Raw genomic sequence first — 15,219 nt, 5'->3', positions numbered from 1 at the left:
TCCTATACCCTTAAAAATCTCCCTCGGTTCTCGTTTCGATTCGTACATTAGACTATCCTGGGCTAGGTTCTGTTTCCTCGACTTGTCTCCTGAGTTTCTGCCTTTGGCCGCTGGTTCCTCAAGAATGAGGCTATTTTTCTGATTTTTCTCATTCTTTCTTTTTCTCAGGTAGACGTCTTCCCATTTTGGGAAGGGGTAGGGAAAGCAAGTTCACGAATCACATGGAGAGTTCGGTTTGCCCGCTCCCTTCCAAGTGGAGACGAACCCGGATATAAGGCGAGCCCCCTAGACTAGAATGACATCTACAAACCCGAGGGCTGGGATAGAGACGTGAAAAAGGCAAAGATAATGGGGAGTGGAGGTGGGGGTTCCAAACGGGAATGCTGGGGAGAGGGAAAGAATACTTTCTTGTTCGGGGAATGCCTGATATCCTATCAGAAACTCCTTTAGGAGGATCCACGAAGTTACTGAGATTCTCTCCCTCTTCCCTCTCCCCCGACTCCCCAATGAGATTTCTTTCTACCAAAAAAATGCTAGCAGGAACCTGGCTCTCAACCGTTCTCGCTGACAAACACTGCTCTAGCCCTCCCGAATCTCAGATTACTACCCGGAGAGATAGGGAAGAGAAGAAAAAAGTTTAGTTCAATTTGAAGTCCCTCTTGGGTACCCCCCCCTTTTTCAGGGTCACCCATGGCTCAAAGCTCCTCAGACATCTTTTCCCATACACACATACACTGAAAGAAAGAATGGAGTTGAGGGAGGAGAGAAAAAGAAGAAGGGGAAAGAAATAAGTACCTGAAGCATATCTTGACCTTTTAATTTGAATTTGACTTTGTTTTTATTTCCAGTTGCCTGTCTTTCTTTTTCTCCCTCCCTCACCCCCCCTCCAGCAAATACACTTTAGCTACTGGTAAATAAACACCACTCTCCCCTCTACCCCACAACTCCTTCATCCCTATCTCCTTCACCTTCTCCCCTCCCTCACCGTCCCCCCCATCCCCGCCCCCCGCCCGTTAGTTCACCAGTCCTCAGGTCTCTTCCTTTGTTCAACGTGAAGGTCTCTGACGTTCTTACTCAGAGTCGACTGCTAGGTGGCGCTGTTACTCCACGATGCGCGCTCTCTCTGCCTACAACTTGACCCCGCTGACGTCACGGCCGTCTGAATCGTCAAGGCCATTTTCAAATCCCATTGGTCTAGCGGTCACATGGTGAGGACCGGGTGCTTGGATAATTATGGAGCTGATATTTTCACCGAGGCCCTCCCCCCTCCCTCCCTCGTCACTCCCTCCACTCCCCCTCCACCCCCACCCCCGGATGGGGAAAAAAAAAAAAAGATGTCAGCTCCTCGGCTGTAGTATTGCTCCTTAAAAACCCCTCTCTCTGAAAATGACATGCCCTCGCCATGTAACTCCTAACTCGTATTTGGAGCCCCTGACTGCGTCTTGCAGAGCGGAGACCTATACGTCCAACCCAGGGATGTACATGCAATCCGGGAGTGACTTCAACTGTGGGGTGATGAGGAACTGTGGGATTGTGCCCTCTCTCTCCAAGAGAGACGAGGGCGGCAGCCCCAGCCTCTCTCTCAACACCTACCCGTCTTACCTTTCGCAGCTGGACTCGTGGTGCGATCCCAAAACCGCGTACCGTATAGAACAACCTGTTGGCAGACAGCTGTCGTCCTGCTCCTACCCAACTAGTGTCAAGGAGGAGAATGTGTGTTGCATGTATAGCGCCGAGAAAAGGGCAAAAAGTGGCCCCGAGACAGCCCTCTACCCTAACCCCTTGCCCGAGTCCTGCCTCGGGGAGCACGAAGTCCCTGTCCCCAGCTATTATAGAGCCAGCCAGAGCTACCCCACCCTGGAGAAACCGCCCCACTGCTCTGGGGCTACCGAGTTCGAGGCGAGTTTCGAACCCCGGGCTAGCCTCCATCCCCGGGGTGAACATCTGGAATCGCCCCAGCTTGGGGGAAAAGTGAGTTTCCCTGAGACTCCCAAGTCGGACAGCCAGACCCCGAGCCCCAACGAAATCAAAACCGAGAAGAGCCTGGCGGGACCCAAAACCAGCCCTTCAGAAAGCGAGAAGGAGCTGAGTAAGACTACAGACACCAGCACCGATAATTCGGATAACGAAGCGAAAGGTAAGCCGGGGCAAGAGGGAAAGGGGTCCCGACTGGGACCGGTGGGAACTTGGTCTTCGTAACCTTGTGGGGGGAGGGGGGCAGGGATGAGGAGTAGATCAGGGACTGAGGGGCAGGAGAAGGATTCCTGCCCCCCCCCCGAAATTAGTAATAACAACACCAATACTAATAATGCTGGAATGGATTATGTGGTTGCTTCTTGTTGTTATTAATATCGGATAGGACATTGCGGAACCGGAACGGCTTAGGCTGGAAGGCGCAGGGTTGGGCGTCTGCCTGCAGAATGGTTGGGGGTGGGGTGCTCCATTCTATTGGGGGCTTTCTGTTAGCTGCCCAGTGTTTGCGTTTCCATCTCTTCTGGGCTGCCGATTTCTAGGCTTATTTATTTATTTATTTATTTGCTTGTTTGCCTAAGGTTCAGAGGCTTGAAAAAAGCTTAAAATGGCGATCTGCTAGCAGTGAGCGGCCCGCCAGAGTGCTTGGGAATCGAGAATTCAGTTGTTTGCGTTCCCTCGGTTGAAAGTTGTTTTCGTGGTCGTTTTCGTTAGAATATTTTGTGCGTTTTTCGGATCGGTTTTTGTTCTGGCTTTCTGGACTAAGAAGGTGCAGGGAGAGAGAGGCTACTAGGGGCTGAGGGTGCTCTCAGACCCTCTTTCCCCGATGCTCCAGTCAGCTACTGCTGGGATTTGGGACTGACTGAGCCTTGAGCTTGGTCATCGTTTGGTCTGGGGTTTGAGATTTTCTTTTTCTTTCTTATTCCTGTTTTTTCTTTTCTTTTTTAATTTTGGCTTCTAGGGTGAATTGCAAGTGAGGGCTTGAGAGTTATGTGGGCATGTGGCTTGTGGAGAGCGGATTCCTCTCTGCCCGGGGTGAATGTGGCTTTGACTGGGTATGATTGTGATTTTGGTTGGAGGAACTGAAGCTTCCTTCCGCTGGAGCTCAGGGTTCAAGATTCAGTTGTGCTGAAGGAGTCTGGATCTCTGTGATCGCGATCATTCCCTAGCTCAGCCCTAGAAAGGATTCTGAGGAAATGGAGCTGGAATGAAGGAGGGGGGACTAGATGAGTGAGGGAAATGAATTTTTCAGAAAAGTTGGAGAGAAATGTATCGGAATGGTACAACAGGGAGGAATAAACCCGCTCCCCACGCTGCTGGTGAGCTGGAGGCTGTATATAAGGGGTACTCATTTGGGTATAAAGGCTGATGAAATATTGAGTGCCCAGGAGCCACGATGGTTATGTTGCTTTGTATATGAATGAGAGCTTTACATGTATGTCTAGAGACTCGTGTGTTACAGACACACACACTCACATTCACTCACACATGCTTTTTGGAGGGTTGGGGTAAAGGACTTTCAATCTTCCCGCCCCTATGCAAAGGCATCCGAAAATCACCTTGGTGAATTGGCCTTTACAAAGCCCAGCCCTCCAGGGCGATAGAGTCCATCCCTTATCCCAAAGGGAAAGAGACTCTGTGAAGGATATGTGCGTGTTTGCATTATTCACGCACATATATAGGTTTGGAGAGTCAATGTAGTATTTGTGTGCATGTTAAATACAGTTCCCATATACACACATGCACCCGGCCATACTGGAAGATGTATTTTGTTGGGACCTGAATACCAACGCTATACAACGCAAAGTCAAGGTTAACAAAAACAAACAAACAAAAAAAAAACCCCACTCCTCTCCTCTCATCCTTTTTCACACACCCCAAAGACCCTCCTCTCCTTTTTAGCCCATGATTGTCATTTCCTCAGAGGTAGACATTTCCTCCACCTGGGCTGTGGTAGAGGGTAGAGAAGATCATTTCTCTGTTTTAATCATTTCCTCCTTCCACCCCCACCCCAAATCCCTTCCAATATCGAAATTAAACTAGCCAGGATATTGGTTGGGGTCGGTGGTCCTCTTTTCACAAAACAGGTCGAGATGGTGAAGAACAGACGGAAGACGATATGGGGTATTCGGCTTCTTCCCTGAATCCTCAAGTTTGAATTTTGTCTTATGCCTAGTCATTCTTCTCAATTCCCTCAAACAATGGTAAAACTCTATACCTCACGGGTGCTTTTATTTGGTGCAATAAGGGGGCCCAGGACATGCAATTTAGCAAAGCCGATACCTTAGCAATAAGCATCCTCTCCATAAAACTACTTCTGAATTTATCTCTGGCCAAGCTTTTCCCACAACCGAATCTCCAAAGTCTCCTCTCCTTTTTTTTTTTTTTAATTTTTTAATTTTGCAAAGCAGTAGGTTAAGGAAAGGTATCTGTTGGTATGTATGTGTGCATGCACATATATACACATTTGTGCACATATACCTGTATATTACACATATACAGACACTTGCATGCCAGAGAAGGATTTGGAGGTGGTGTTGGGGAGAAATCTCAGCTAAAGGCAAATTCAGATGTAGTGGATTGGTAATAATGCACTTGGCTAAAATGTACATGGCTAAGGTAGAGAGTTCTCTAAGCTGCAAGTCCCTCTCATTGAATCAAATAAAAATCATTTAAGATCTAGAACCCCGCCATGGTTTATACACATACATGTATATTTATATGCATTTTAATTGAATCCAAATACGATGTCATACATGTATGCATTTAACCTAAGCAAAGCACAATATGTGTATATGTAACTTAATGTCTGTGCATTGTATATACACCAACGTTGTTTGTGTTCATGTGTGTAAAATATTTATATGTATAAATATTTGTGTGCATAAATATACACATATTTATGTATTATACATATACATATATTTGTGTATACACACATGTTTTGTGTGTGTGTGCAGATATATAAATGTTGTGTGTACATATATATAATTTCTGGGTCTATAAGATTGAGCTTGTTTCTTGGTCAACTCTTCTTCTTCCTGCCCCCTAGCTCCTCTGGGTAAAGGAGGTTTCCAAGGTGGATGTCTTTTGGATGCCTTAATGTGAATATGTGGGACTCAACAGTCTATACCCCCCTTTTGTCCTCCCACACACTTTTGTGGGTGAGGGGGAGCTGGAGAAGAGTTAGGAAAGTGTTGTTGGAGAAAGTCAGGTTCCAGGCTTCTGGAAAGTGGAGGGGAAAAGAGGGAATGGAGGATTAGTGGAGGGAAACTGATCCAGAGGTGACCAACCCAAAAGGACTCGGGCAAGTTCCCTTGTTAGTCTGAAAAGGCCATTGGAGGCCAGAGACTCATTGCAGTTGTCTCTGGGATTGGGATAAATCAGACTCTCTCAGCTCAAACAAGGGCAGGACTTTTCTTAATAATTTCCCACCAGGAGAAATAGGGCCAAGGGAGTGTTAGACAGCTAGGGGTGACCCGTAAGAAACAGTTTTAGAAGAGAATACCTAGAAGAATCTAGATCTCCTGGGTTCTTCTAGTTCTGCTTGGATTTGATGCCCTAAAAAAATGAGAAAGAATTAGCCCACCGGAAACTCTAAACCGTCCCCTTCTCTCCGACCCTCTCCTGCAAAAGGACTAGACCCTAACGATATTGTTCAGTCCTGAAGTCAGAGCCATGGACACCTTGTCTCTGGGCGGGGGGGTGGGGTGGTGAGGGGGGTGGGGAGCAGCTCCTTTCCGCTCTTAGTTCCCATTCCCCACCGCAGTCCATGTAACTCTATAGTGAGCTGCGATGTTTTGAGTCTTAGTGGGATACTTATATCAATAATGTTATTTTTAACAGAGGATATAAAGGCAGAAAACACGACAGGAAATTGGCTGACAGCAAAGAGCGGAAGGAAGAAGAGGTGCCCCTATACTAAACACCAGACGTTGGAACTGGAGAAAGAGTTTCTGTTCAATATGTATTTGACCCGAGAGCGCCGCCTGGAGATTAGCAAGACGATTAACCTTACAGACAGACAAGTCAAAATCTGGTTTCAAAATCGCAGAATGAAACTCAAGAAAATGAACCGAGAGAATCGAATTCGCGAACTGACCTCCAATTTTAATTTCACCTGAGCGCGCAGGCTCCCCGCCCCCTCCCGCCCCCCTCTCTGTCCCCGCCCCCTCCTCCCCCTTTGTGCGGGCTAAGAGTTTTTTCCCCGAGTATAAATGCACTGTGTATGCAAAAAGGAAAAAAAAAGATCTCAGACTCTCCTTCGGAGGGACTTCTTTTTGGTGCGGCGAAGAAGCCTCAATATAAGCAAGAGACGATCTATATCTATACCTATACCTATACCTATGACTATATGTGTGTGTGTGTGCATACACTCACTCAGCATCCTTGTAATCCTTGTAGAATTAAGGTTGAATCCATCCAGATAGTTCAAAGAAAGAGAGAAAACGTAAGGTATCCCCTGCAGCATTCTAAAAATCGCTCCTTCCTCTCTGCATTGTATATTTAGGGTAATAGACGTTTTGGAAAGTTTGGCTAGTGTCGTGTGTTTGCTATAGCCACCCAGCGCTTCCGATGCCCCCCCAACCCCAATCTCTACCCCACCCCATGAATGTAGCGCTAAGTCAAGCTGAGAAATCTGCTCCGTGTCTTGTACTTGTACAGCTTTTGTCCCCTACCTTGCCCCAGCCCCCAGTCCGACACCCCCACCTCCACCCCTACCCTGAGAAATGACATCTCAGAGAGTCCATCCAGAGGAACAATTCTGAAGAAAAGGAAAGGGCATAGACAGAATGGGTGTCCCCCCCTCCCCCCCAAACTGAACAAGTCCAGCTCTGGTCGTCGTGTTATTTAAAGATATTCTGTATGTTGTATCTTTTGCATGTAGCTTCCTAAATGGAGAAAAAAAATCCTAATAAATTTCCAGAACCTTACTCCTCCAATGGGTATATTTTTTAAAAGTGATTTTCAGCTCCATTTTCCTCCTCCCAGGGAGCTTGTGTGTGTGTGAGTGTGTGAGTGTGTGTGTTTTGTGTGTTAGACTCATCTTTTAAAGGCTTTCTAGAACGTCTCTTGGCGGGTTTAATATAAGTGAGAGGCCATAACGCTGATTTAAATATTATCCAGGTGACCACAATAAGTCAAGGTCATAAAACAGTAATGTCAGGACGGTCTTGGTACGCGCGAGAGGTGGATTTTATGATCTGCAAATATAATGTGGTGCCGCAGTAAAAGATGCATTTAAAGGTGACTGGAGGAGGGAAAGAGAGGCAGAGACGAAGCTGCAATCTTGAGAGGCAGACGGATCTGCTTGCCTGGGGTATTGGTGCTGGGAGCCGTTCCCCGGTGCTCGGGGGGGGGGGGACCAGGAGAGGCACCCCCCACCCCCACCTAAGGAGAGGAATAAACTTAACCGCCTGAGGGGGGGTGAGGAACCCAACCCCCCTCTCGCCTTCCTCCACCTCGACACCACTAGCAGAAGGCACCAAGGTAAGAGAAGAGATTTCTTTCTCTCCTTTTCGAAGCTGAATGGGGGACTCGCCGAGCTCCCCAGGTGAAGGAGCAAGGTGGGAAGGAAAGAGGCTAAGGTGTCTCGATTGAGCCGTGTAAGGGCGCCATCGGGGGACTTTTTTGTCGCTTCTACCAGCGAAGGGGAGATACGGTGAGCAGCTCAGTTTCCACCTTTCCTTCTCTCCTTGGAACAGCAGTGGATTGGGGGGGGGGGTTTAGGAGGCGAGGACTGGACCTCTTTGGGAGCAGCCCGTGAGGGTTTCTCGAGGGCACGAGGGGTTTTCTCTGTCTTGCTATTCTCTGTCTAGGTGTTGCTCGGGCTGATCGCCTGTTGGGAATGGACTGAAGGAGCAGGGAGTGTGGCAGTAGGATTGAAGATTTAGTGTTTGGGTGTCTTTTGGTCGACTTGGTGTTTCCTGGCGTTTTCCCTTTCCCTCTGTCCTCTCTCCCGTGGCCGCTGTGGTTTGGGGACCGAGTGGCTAGCGGGTTGGATCGGCCCTGGGTGTTTTGGTCTCCAGTCCACGCGCCTGCAGTTGAACAGCAAGATAAGGGCAAATTAGTGTGTGTGCCCTGAAGGAAAAAAGATAGAAGGAGAAAGAAGCCAAAGGTAGAGAGGGAAGGGTGGGCGACGGGAAGGACACATTTAGGCTGACAGACACAGACAGAAGGAAGATCTGGCAGACAGACGGACAGAAGGATAACTCTTAGAAACTGGACTCTGTTGCTGCAGGGAAGACAACTAACTGTCCATCTCTCCTTATAGATGGCTAGAGACAAGAAACAGAGCAATCTCTCCACTGCAGTGTGTGGGAGGGAGAGGGGGGCCACTGAGGGTAGAAAGGAAGGTATCCTCTTCTCCCCATTATTTTCTCTGGGAGATTTTCTTACATCAGGAGTGTGACCACAGGATGTCGGGGCATCTCCCAAGCTAGTCTCTCTACTTCACAAAAGAATAAGGATAGGGAGGTTTTGGGGGTGGAAAGGGGGGACGGGGAGCGAATTTCTTCCTTTTTTTCCCCCTTCCCTTCTTCTCCTCCGGAGAGCCGAGTCTCCCGCCCTACTCGCTCAGCTGATCTGTGGCTTAGGTAGTTTCATGTTGTTGGGATTGAGTTTTGAACTCGGCAACAAGAAACTGCCTGAGTTACATCAGTCGGTTTTCGTCGAGGGCCCCCACCCCCACTCCCACCCCTTACCTTCCCTAGGGGTTCACCCCATTACTACCACTACCCACCAGGGTTCAAGCTGGTGGAAGCTGAGGAGGTCCAAGGTATAAACGGGGAAGAAGCCCAGGATGGAAGATACTGGTCTTGGGGAACCCCTCTTTTATACCACCCTCTCCCCAGGCTTACCCAATCCTAGTTGTTGAGGGAGAAGAATCCCCCATAGCTATTGTCTCCAGTCCCCCATATGATCTAACTAGACAAAGAAACTCCTGTTGAATTTCTATGAAATTGTGGAGGCTGGTGCCCAGTCTAGATCAGATGGGGGTGCCAAAGAGGGAGAATCAGATAGGGGAATTAGGAGTAGAGTTCTTCCTAAATGATCTCTCTCTCTCTCTCTCTCTCTCTCTCTCTCTCTCTCCCCCAAGTCCCAGCCCATGTCCCTAGGAAAAAAAATCTGTTTGAAGAGAACTAGGGTTAGGGATATAATTAAACAAGGAAGGATCCTTTAGAAAGTTGGGGTGACTTCGGGGAAAACAAGAGATGAGAGCTCTGGCTTCTAGCCAAACTACCTCCCCCTTTGATCTCTGAATCAAAAATGTGGGTTGATTTGGGAGATGTTGCATTCAAAGGAAGCCATCAAGTCCAAGTAGAAGCAACAGCGACCTTCCCCAATCCTACTGGACAGTAAGGGCCAATGTTTCCTGCAAATTGACTGTGTCTTCTGTCTGGTTGTGGCTGTGAGACCATCTAACCCACTTTCCTAAAAGAAATGTCTAGGCAATAAATGGCTGGGGCATTACCTTTTCATCTATTAGCATATTTCTTTGGCAAGATATTGGATAGTGCGTGGGGTGGGGGGGCATTGAGAGATGCAAAAACTTTGCAAAGACTCCACACCAAGTCACTGACTCCAACTCCCCAGTTTGGCCTGGAGGTCCTAGGTCATTTCTTTTGAGGCCTCAATGGCATGGGCTCCCTGTCAACCCCCAAAGAAGTAGAGTAGGAAGGAAAGACTGGGACAGATAAACCCCCCTTTTCCCAGTAAAATAGAGACAAACAAAGCCAGAAGGAAGCTCCATTAATTATTCTATTTTTTTACATCCTATAAACTTCCCAACGAGAAAAAGATGTAAAACTAGATTTCTCCCCAAAACACAAACATAATATGGATACATATTTATTGATCTCTACATACCCACCTCTGTTTATTGTGGTATATGTTGGGTGTATATATATTGCACTGTTTACATCCTGCAGATCCTTTTTGTGTATATGAATATAAGTGTATACTAAAACATATACATATAGATTTAATGTGGTGCCCATATATATTTATTTCTATCTCTATTACAAAGGGAAGTGTTTTGAAGCATCTCAGAAATCAAATGGAAGCTGGAGAGGAAAAATGAAAGTCTTTCTTTCATGGGCTGAGATAATCTGTCTGTCTGTCTGTCTGTCTGTCTCCTTTTCCTGCCCAGAAATCTTGTTTCTCTTTTTGGGACTAGGGGATCCCTCCTTGCATTTGGATGGATCCCTAGGAAGGAAGTGGGGGCAGGGAGGGATTCTGGAAAGTGAACAGAGGCCCGCCTCAGGCTGGGGGAAATCGAGGAGCTCTCCTGGCCTGGGAGTTTTGCTTGCTCCCTGTGCTTGCTCTCTCAAGCCTATTGCTAGTTCGTTTGGCTGTGATGTTGGGGTGAGGACTGGGCAGAAGATGGGCAGCCTTCAGCTCTTCAAGAGTACAGACCCTGCGGGCTTCTCCTGGCAGAGGGCCCCAATCCCTGAGCTGCAGCTAGAATGAGACTTTCCCAGATGGACCGAAATACTCTAACGACTTGCTTGGTTTCTGGCTTTGGGGCTCCCCATTTCGCCAGTCCTCCTAGAGAGGCCAGGGAGTGGGTAGCTATGGGGGTGCACTGTGGGAGTGTCTCCCCCAGGATCCCTAGAAATTTGCTAGGAGAAGTTGCAGGGCCCAGGCGAGGGCCAAGTTTTGTCTCCTGAGTTGGTGCTTCTGGCCCTGGTGCGGGAAGTAGTCTCTAAGATGGTGATTATTATTTATTCGCTTCGCTCGAAGGGAGTCTTGCGAAAGAACAGCGTGAAGAGGAGGAAAAAAATTATCTCTCTCGTCTGCGGATATTAAGATGGATTTTTATTTCTTAAAGGACCCTCCCCGCCGAGAGCGCATAAGCGTAAACTTAATATATGCTCCTCAGCCCAACTCCAGAAATCGCAATAAAAGTTAAAACCTCCCCTACTGGTTTTTTTTAATTATGATATGGGAAAGAGGAGCCAGGATTTATAGAGCTGAACTCTCGGCGTGTGTGTTTGAGACTTGCGGGGGGGAAGGAGACAAGGAGAGAGCGAGAGGGAGAGGCTTGGTCATAGAGACACACAGCCAGCCACAGTGGGCTTGCTTCTGCTTCGACCCTTCCTACCCAAATTGGCGCTTCCCCTTTGGCCTCTGGTGGGCCCTGACTCTGGTACCTTCGCCTCGCCTCTATCTCTTGGGACTGACAGAAGATCTCTTGAACAGGTGAACGCGGCAGTACAGACTCTAATAGGGAGGGGGCGGTGAGGGCGAGAATGGGAGTGGAGGAGAAACTAGGGCTGGGGTCTTTGTGTTTTTTTTGGGGGGGGGGGTTGTTAGGGTTCTTAGAAGGATTGCCCAGAGGGTAGAGAGTACTGCAGAAGCCGATAGTGGGGCTGGAACTGAAAGGGGAGCTGAAAGGAGAGGCAAAGGACTGCTTCTACACAAGTGGTCTAAGGAGAAGGTGAATACAGCTTAGCTTTTGGACTCAGGTAAGGTTCTTTTCTAGGACGTGAGGAGAAGAGCCACCTTCCTATCTGTCTAAGAGAACTTCGGTATATTTAGTGAATTGTGGAAAATCAGGGAGGAAAGAGCCATGGCTAAATTTATTTGTGCTTGTGCATTTATTTTATATATGTGTGTGTGCTTTGCTTATTTAATATGTGATATATAGCATAGCATATACCCCAGACCTCTCCCTCTTGTGAACGTTGGCTGAAAATCTTGTGCTCTGATGACTGGGTAATTTCCAGGAGGTTCCAGCGATATGGACCAATGGCCAGAGAATGGAAAATAAATAAAAGTTAAGGTTTTCTTTCTTCCTTTTTTAAAGGGCCAGGTTTTTTTTTTTTCTAGTTGGAGCTACCTGGACAGGGTCCAGAGCAGGTCGCCCGCGGGAGGGCCCAGAGAGGAGCGAGAGGGAGGGAGGGAGGGAGGGAGGGAGGCTGCGGCTTGCTGGGGGCTTCTCCTCTCCCCGGCGGCGGCGGGCGGGGAGGGGAGCCGCCTCTGGAGGAGCCGACCCGGCAGCTGCGGCCGCCACAGGGAGACAGACCAGCAGGTAAAGAAGGCTCTTCCTAAGGGCAAAATGGTCCCATGGAAGGAGAACCATGGAGTCCGGGTCCTTGGCATAGGAGGCCACAGAAAAAGAAGAAAAGGTAGGGAAATGTGCCTGCGGCGTCTTAAGTCCACTTGTAATGTTGAACCTGTATTTGATTTTATACACACACTGATGAGTGTGTATGTGTCTGAGTGCTTAATGTCTCTGTTGATAGAAGGTCCACCATCGATACAGTCACTGTTGTAGGCTTTAAATCGCTTTGCAAAATCTCCGGGATGCAAAATGAAAATTATTTTATTCTTTTGCGCTGTTCAGGGTTGAGCCTAAATACAAGAAGTTTGAAGGCTTCTTTTTTTTCTTCCTTTCCGTGGTGATCGTGGGTCTTCTGTTGGGCTTGGGGCTCCAGTGTCGCCTGGAGATTTCGGGCTTGCAGGCTTCCATCCAGGGGAGGGGGTGGGGTAGGTGTAGGCGGGGAGGGAGGGGGAGAGAACAGCGGCTCAGGCTCCTTAATTGTACTTCGGTTTGGTTGTATTGTCTCTCCTCTCGCCACCTCGACTCCCTAGTCTAGAATCCAAAGTCACTGCAAAATCCTTTGCAACACAAACACGACACAAAGAGGCAGGTAACACAACTCGATATGAGGGTTGTAGAATGGTGGGGAGGAGCGGCCAGATGCTTCCAGCCCTGGGGCCAGCTCCCCAGTCCGTTCTCTCGGCTTCTGGTCCCCCATCCCGCCCCCCCCCAAAGCTCAGCTTCCTTCCATGGAAAACAGGCCCTATGTGGGGACCTTGGAACAAGTTCCTTAGAATATTAGGTTCCTGGGCTGGCTGGGAAATGTCTGTTGATCCGAAGGCAAACCATTCAGTTTGCTTTGTGTGTGTGTGTGTGTGTGTGTGTGTGTGTGTGTGTGTGTGTGTGTTTGATAGCTAATGGGCATTTTGCTCCGTTTTCTCTTTGGAGACCTGAATTTTTTGTATTGATGGATTAGAGATACTAACCTGAGGAGGACAAACTAGTGTCCTGTGTGTAGCCAGGACGCCTAGGTTCCCTCCCTTGTCAGACCTGCTGCTCCAGACTCAGTTTCTTCTTTCGAACAAGGCGTTAGAACGAGCTTTTCCTCTCGAAACAAAGAGAGAAAGGGAGAGAGAGGGGCGAAAGTGGAGGAGAGCATGAAGGGGATTAGGAGAAATGTATGGGAAAGAACGTACCCAAGTGGGTTAAATGAGCCTACATCTGGGCCAGAAGAGAATGAAAGCAGATGGACCGAGGACAGGAAGGAGAGTCAGGGCTGGAGAGTGGGTGGGAGGGGAACTCCCGGCAGAGTGAGGGAGACGGGCTGAGGGCGCCCGCCGCTAGGGAGAGGAGGCGGGCAGGGAGGGGCTGATGGGGCTGACTGTAGAGAAAAGTCTATTTTAGTTTTAATACGAACTTGACTGTGTAGATTGAACTGGAGTGAATTCAAAGCATGAGGGAAGAAGTGGGAGTGGGGGAGGCGGGGAAAGAGTGGGGAAGAGGGGTACGACGACTCTCTTGCCTGTCTATCTGTCGGTCCCCCAGCACTGGCTTGGTCATAGCTGCCCAGGCCGGTGTGGGTGGGGGAGTGGTAAAGAATGATCAAGCTTCCTCCTTCTCCATGATCTCCAGCGATTTGGGGAATGAGCATCATAAGCCTGGAGAAGAATTAATGGGGGGAAGAGAGAGCCCTGAGGGGTAGGAGAGAGAAGGCCGGGCAGCAAAAATTTTTAAAAGGAAAACGAATTGGTAAATATTTTCTCCCCCTTCCATGGGGATTCTCCGTAGCCTCGGATTCATCCAGCTGGATGCATTCCCTGTCCTCTTCAGATCTCACTCAGAGTGAAACTGAAAGGAAGGATTGGGAGGGGGGTCAGAATCTGGCAGGAAATTCGAAGAACTAAGCACAAGCCAGCATAATGACCTGGCACTTTTAAGCAACCCCTTCCTCTTCCTCCTCTCTGCTCTCCTGGCCCTTATAGACTAGATTGTTTCTGGAGAAGAATCTCGATGGCCTTCCACTCCACCACAAACACGGGACCTAAGAGGTTGAGGGTGGGCAGCAAAATCAATGGGAAGTTCCTGGGGGAAAAAAAGAGGCATCTTTGGGGAAAGTCCCGTGAGACAAAACTTGGACTTTGCATCCTACTTTCCTTTCAAACCTCAAAGAGATATCTATCTCTCTTAGCAGAGACTTGAAGGAACTAAATATGCCATTTTAAAAACTGAGGTGGAGAGTGGTGGTGGGAGTCCACTTGGTTCAGAGCGGAGGAGGAAATGCCCAAGTTAAGGCCCTCAAAAAAGGAGGCGAAAATCCCCTCTCAGTTTCATGGGGGATTTAACTCCTGAAGAAATCCGGAGGCCAGAAGAGAAGTCAGGGGACTTGGACTGTCATGGAATAATTAGAAGAGTCAGGAGATTGGAAGACAGCTGTGTGAAGTTGAAAAGGGATAGGGGGTGGCTAGAGGGGCAAGAGGGAAGAAAGAGACGACAATTTATAGCAACAATTTATATTTCAGGGAGACTGCCCCCCCATACCATAACCCCTCCCAATAAAGAAGAGAACTTTAGGGTATTCTTTTTCCTTGCGAAAAACCCTGATGGAAGGGTATCAGTAATCTGACACTGAGGGTTGAGGTAGACTAGACTTAAGGCTGACTGGGATGCAGGAGTGGATGGGAATTGGTTTTGGGGGAGGTGGTGTGGAATTTTCTCCTTTTCTCCATATTCTGTATGCACAGAAAGTGAGTTAGCCCCTAGCAAGACCCCCGGCTGCCAACAGGGGTGTATTTGGCATTCTTGGCCCCTTCTCCTCAATTTGGTTTGCAGGAGCCGCTCAGACAAGGGCACCCCTCGGCCTGAGCAGAGGAAGCCCCTTATCCGCCGTTCCCTCCTTTGTGTCCTTCCATCCGGATGGAATTATACGCCCTGCATCCGGGGAGGGGGCCGGGCCGGGCGGCCAACAAGCCAGGTCCCTGCCGGCAGCGGGGCTGGACATGCCTCTGCACAATGGCATTTCTCCTCCGAGCAGCTCTTCCGCTATTCTAGCCCATCCTTCTTTCCTCCTCCCTTTTTCTTCTCTAGGCTCCGCTCTTCCTTGTTTCTTCTTTCTTTCTTTCTTTCTTTCTTTCTTTCTTTCTTTCTTTCTTTCTTTCTTTCTTTCTTTCTTTCTTTCTTTCTTTCTTTCTTTCTTTCTTTCT

At 48.5% G+C, this 15,219-nt stretch overlaps 1 protein-coding gene across 1 annotated transcript; it reads left to right on the top strand.

The window, feature by feature from the left end:
* The first annotated feature begins 1,294 nt into the window (after positions 1–1,294).
* HOXC10 (homeobox C10) lies at positions 1,295–6,585 on the top strand. Its single transcript, XM_044679880.1, has 2 exons — positions 1,295–2,137; positions 5,818–6,585. Exons 1-2 carry the CDS (start codon positions 1,387–1,389, stop codon positions 6,093–6,095), a joined length of 1,029 nt encoding a protein of 342 aa, XP_044535815.1. The 5' UTR covers positions 1,295–1,386; the 3' UTR covers positions 6,096–6,585.
* Positions 6,586–15,219: the final 8,634 nt, after the last annotated feature.

This window comes from Gracilinanus agilis, chromosome 5 (assembly GCF_016433145.1).
Source record: "Gracilinanus agilis isolate LMUSP501 chromosome 5, AgileGrace, whole genome shotgun sequence".
Lineage (NCBI taxonomy): Eukaryota > Metazoa > Chordata > Mammalia > Didelphimorphia > Didelphidae > Gracilinanus > Gracilinanus agilis.
This window is presented reverse-complemented; position numbering and strand designations above follow the sequence as displayed.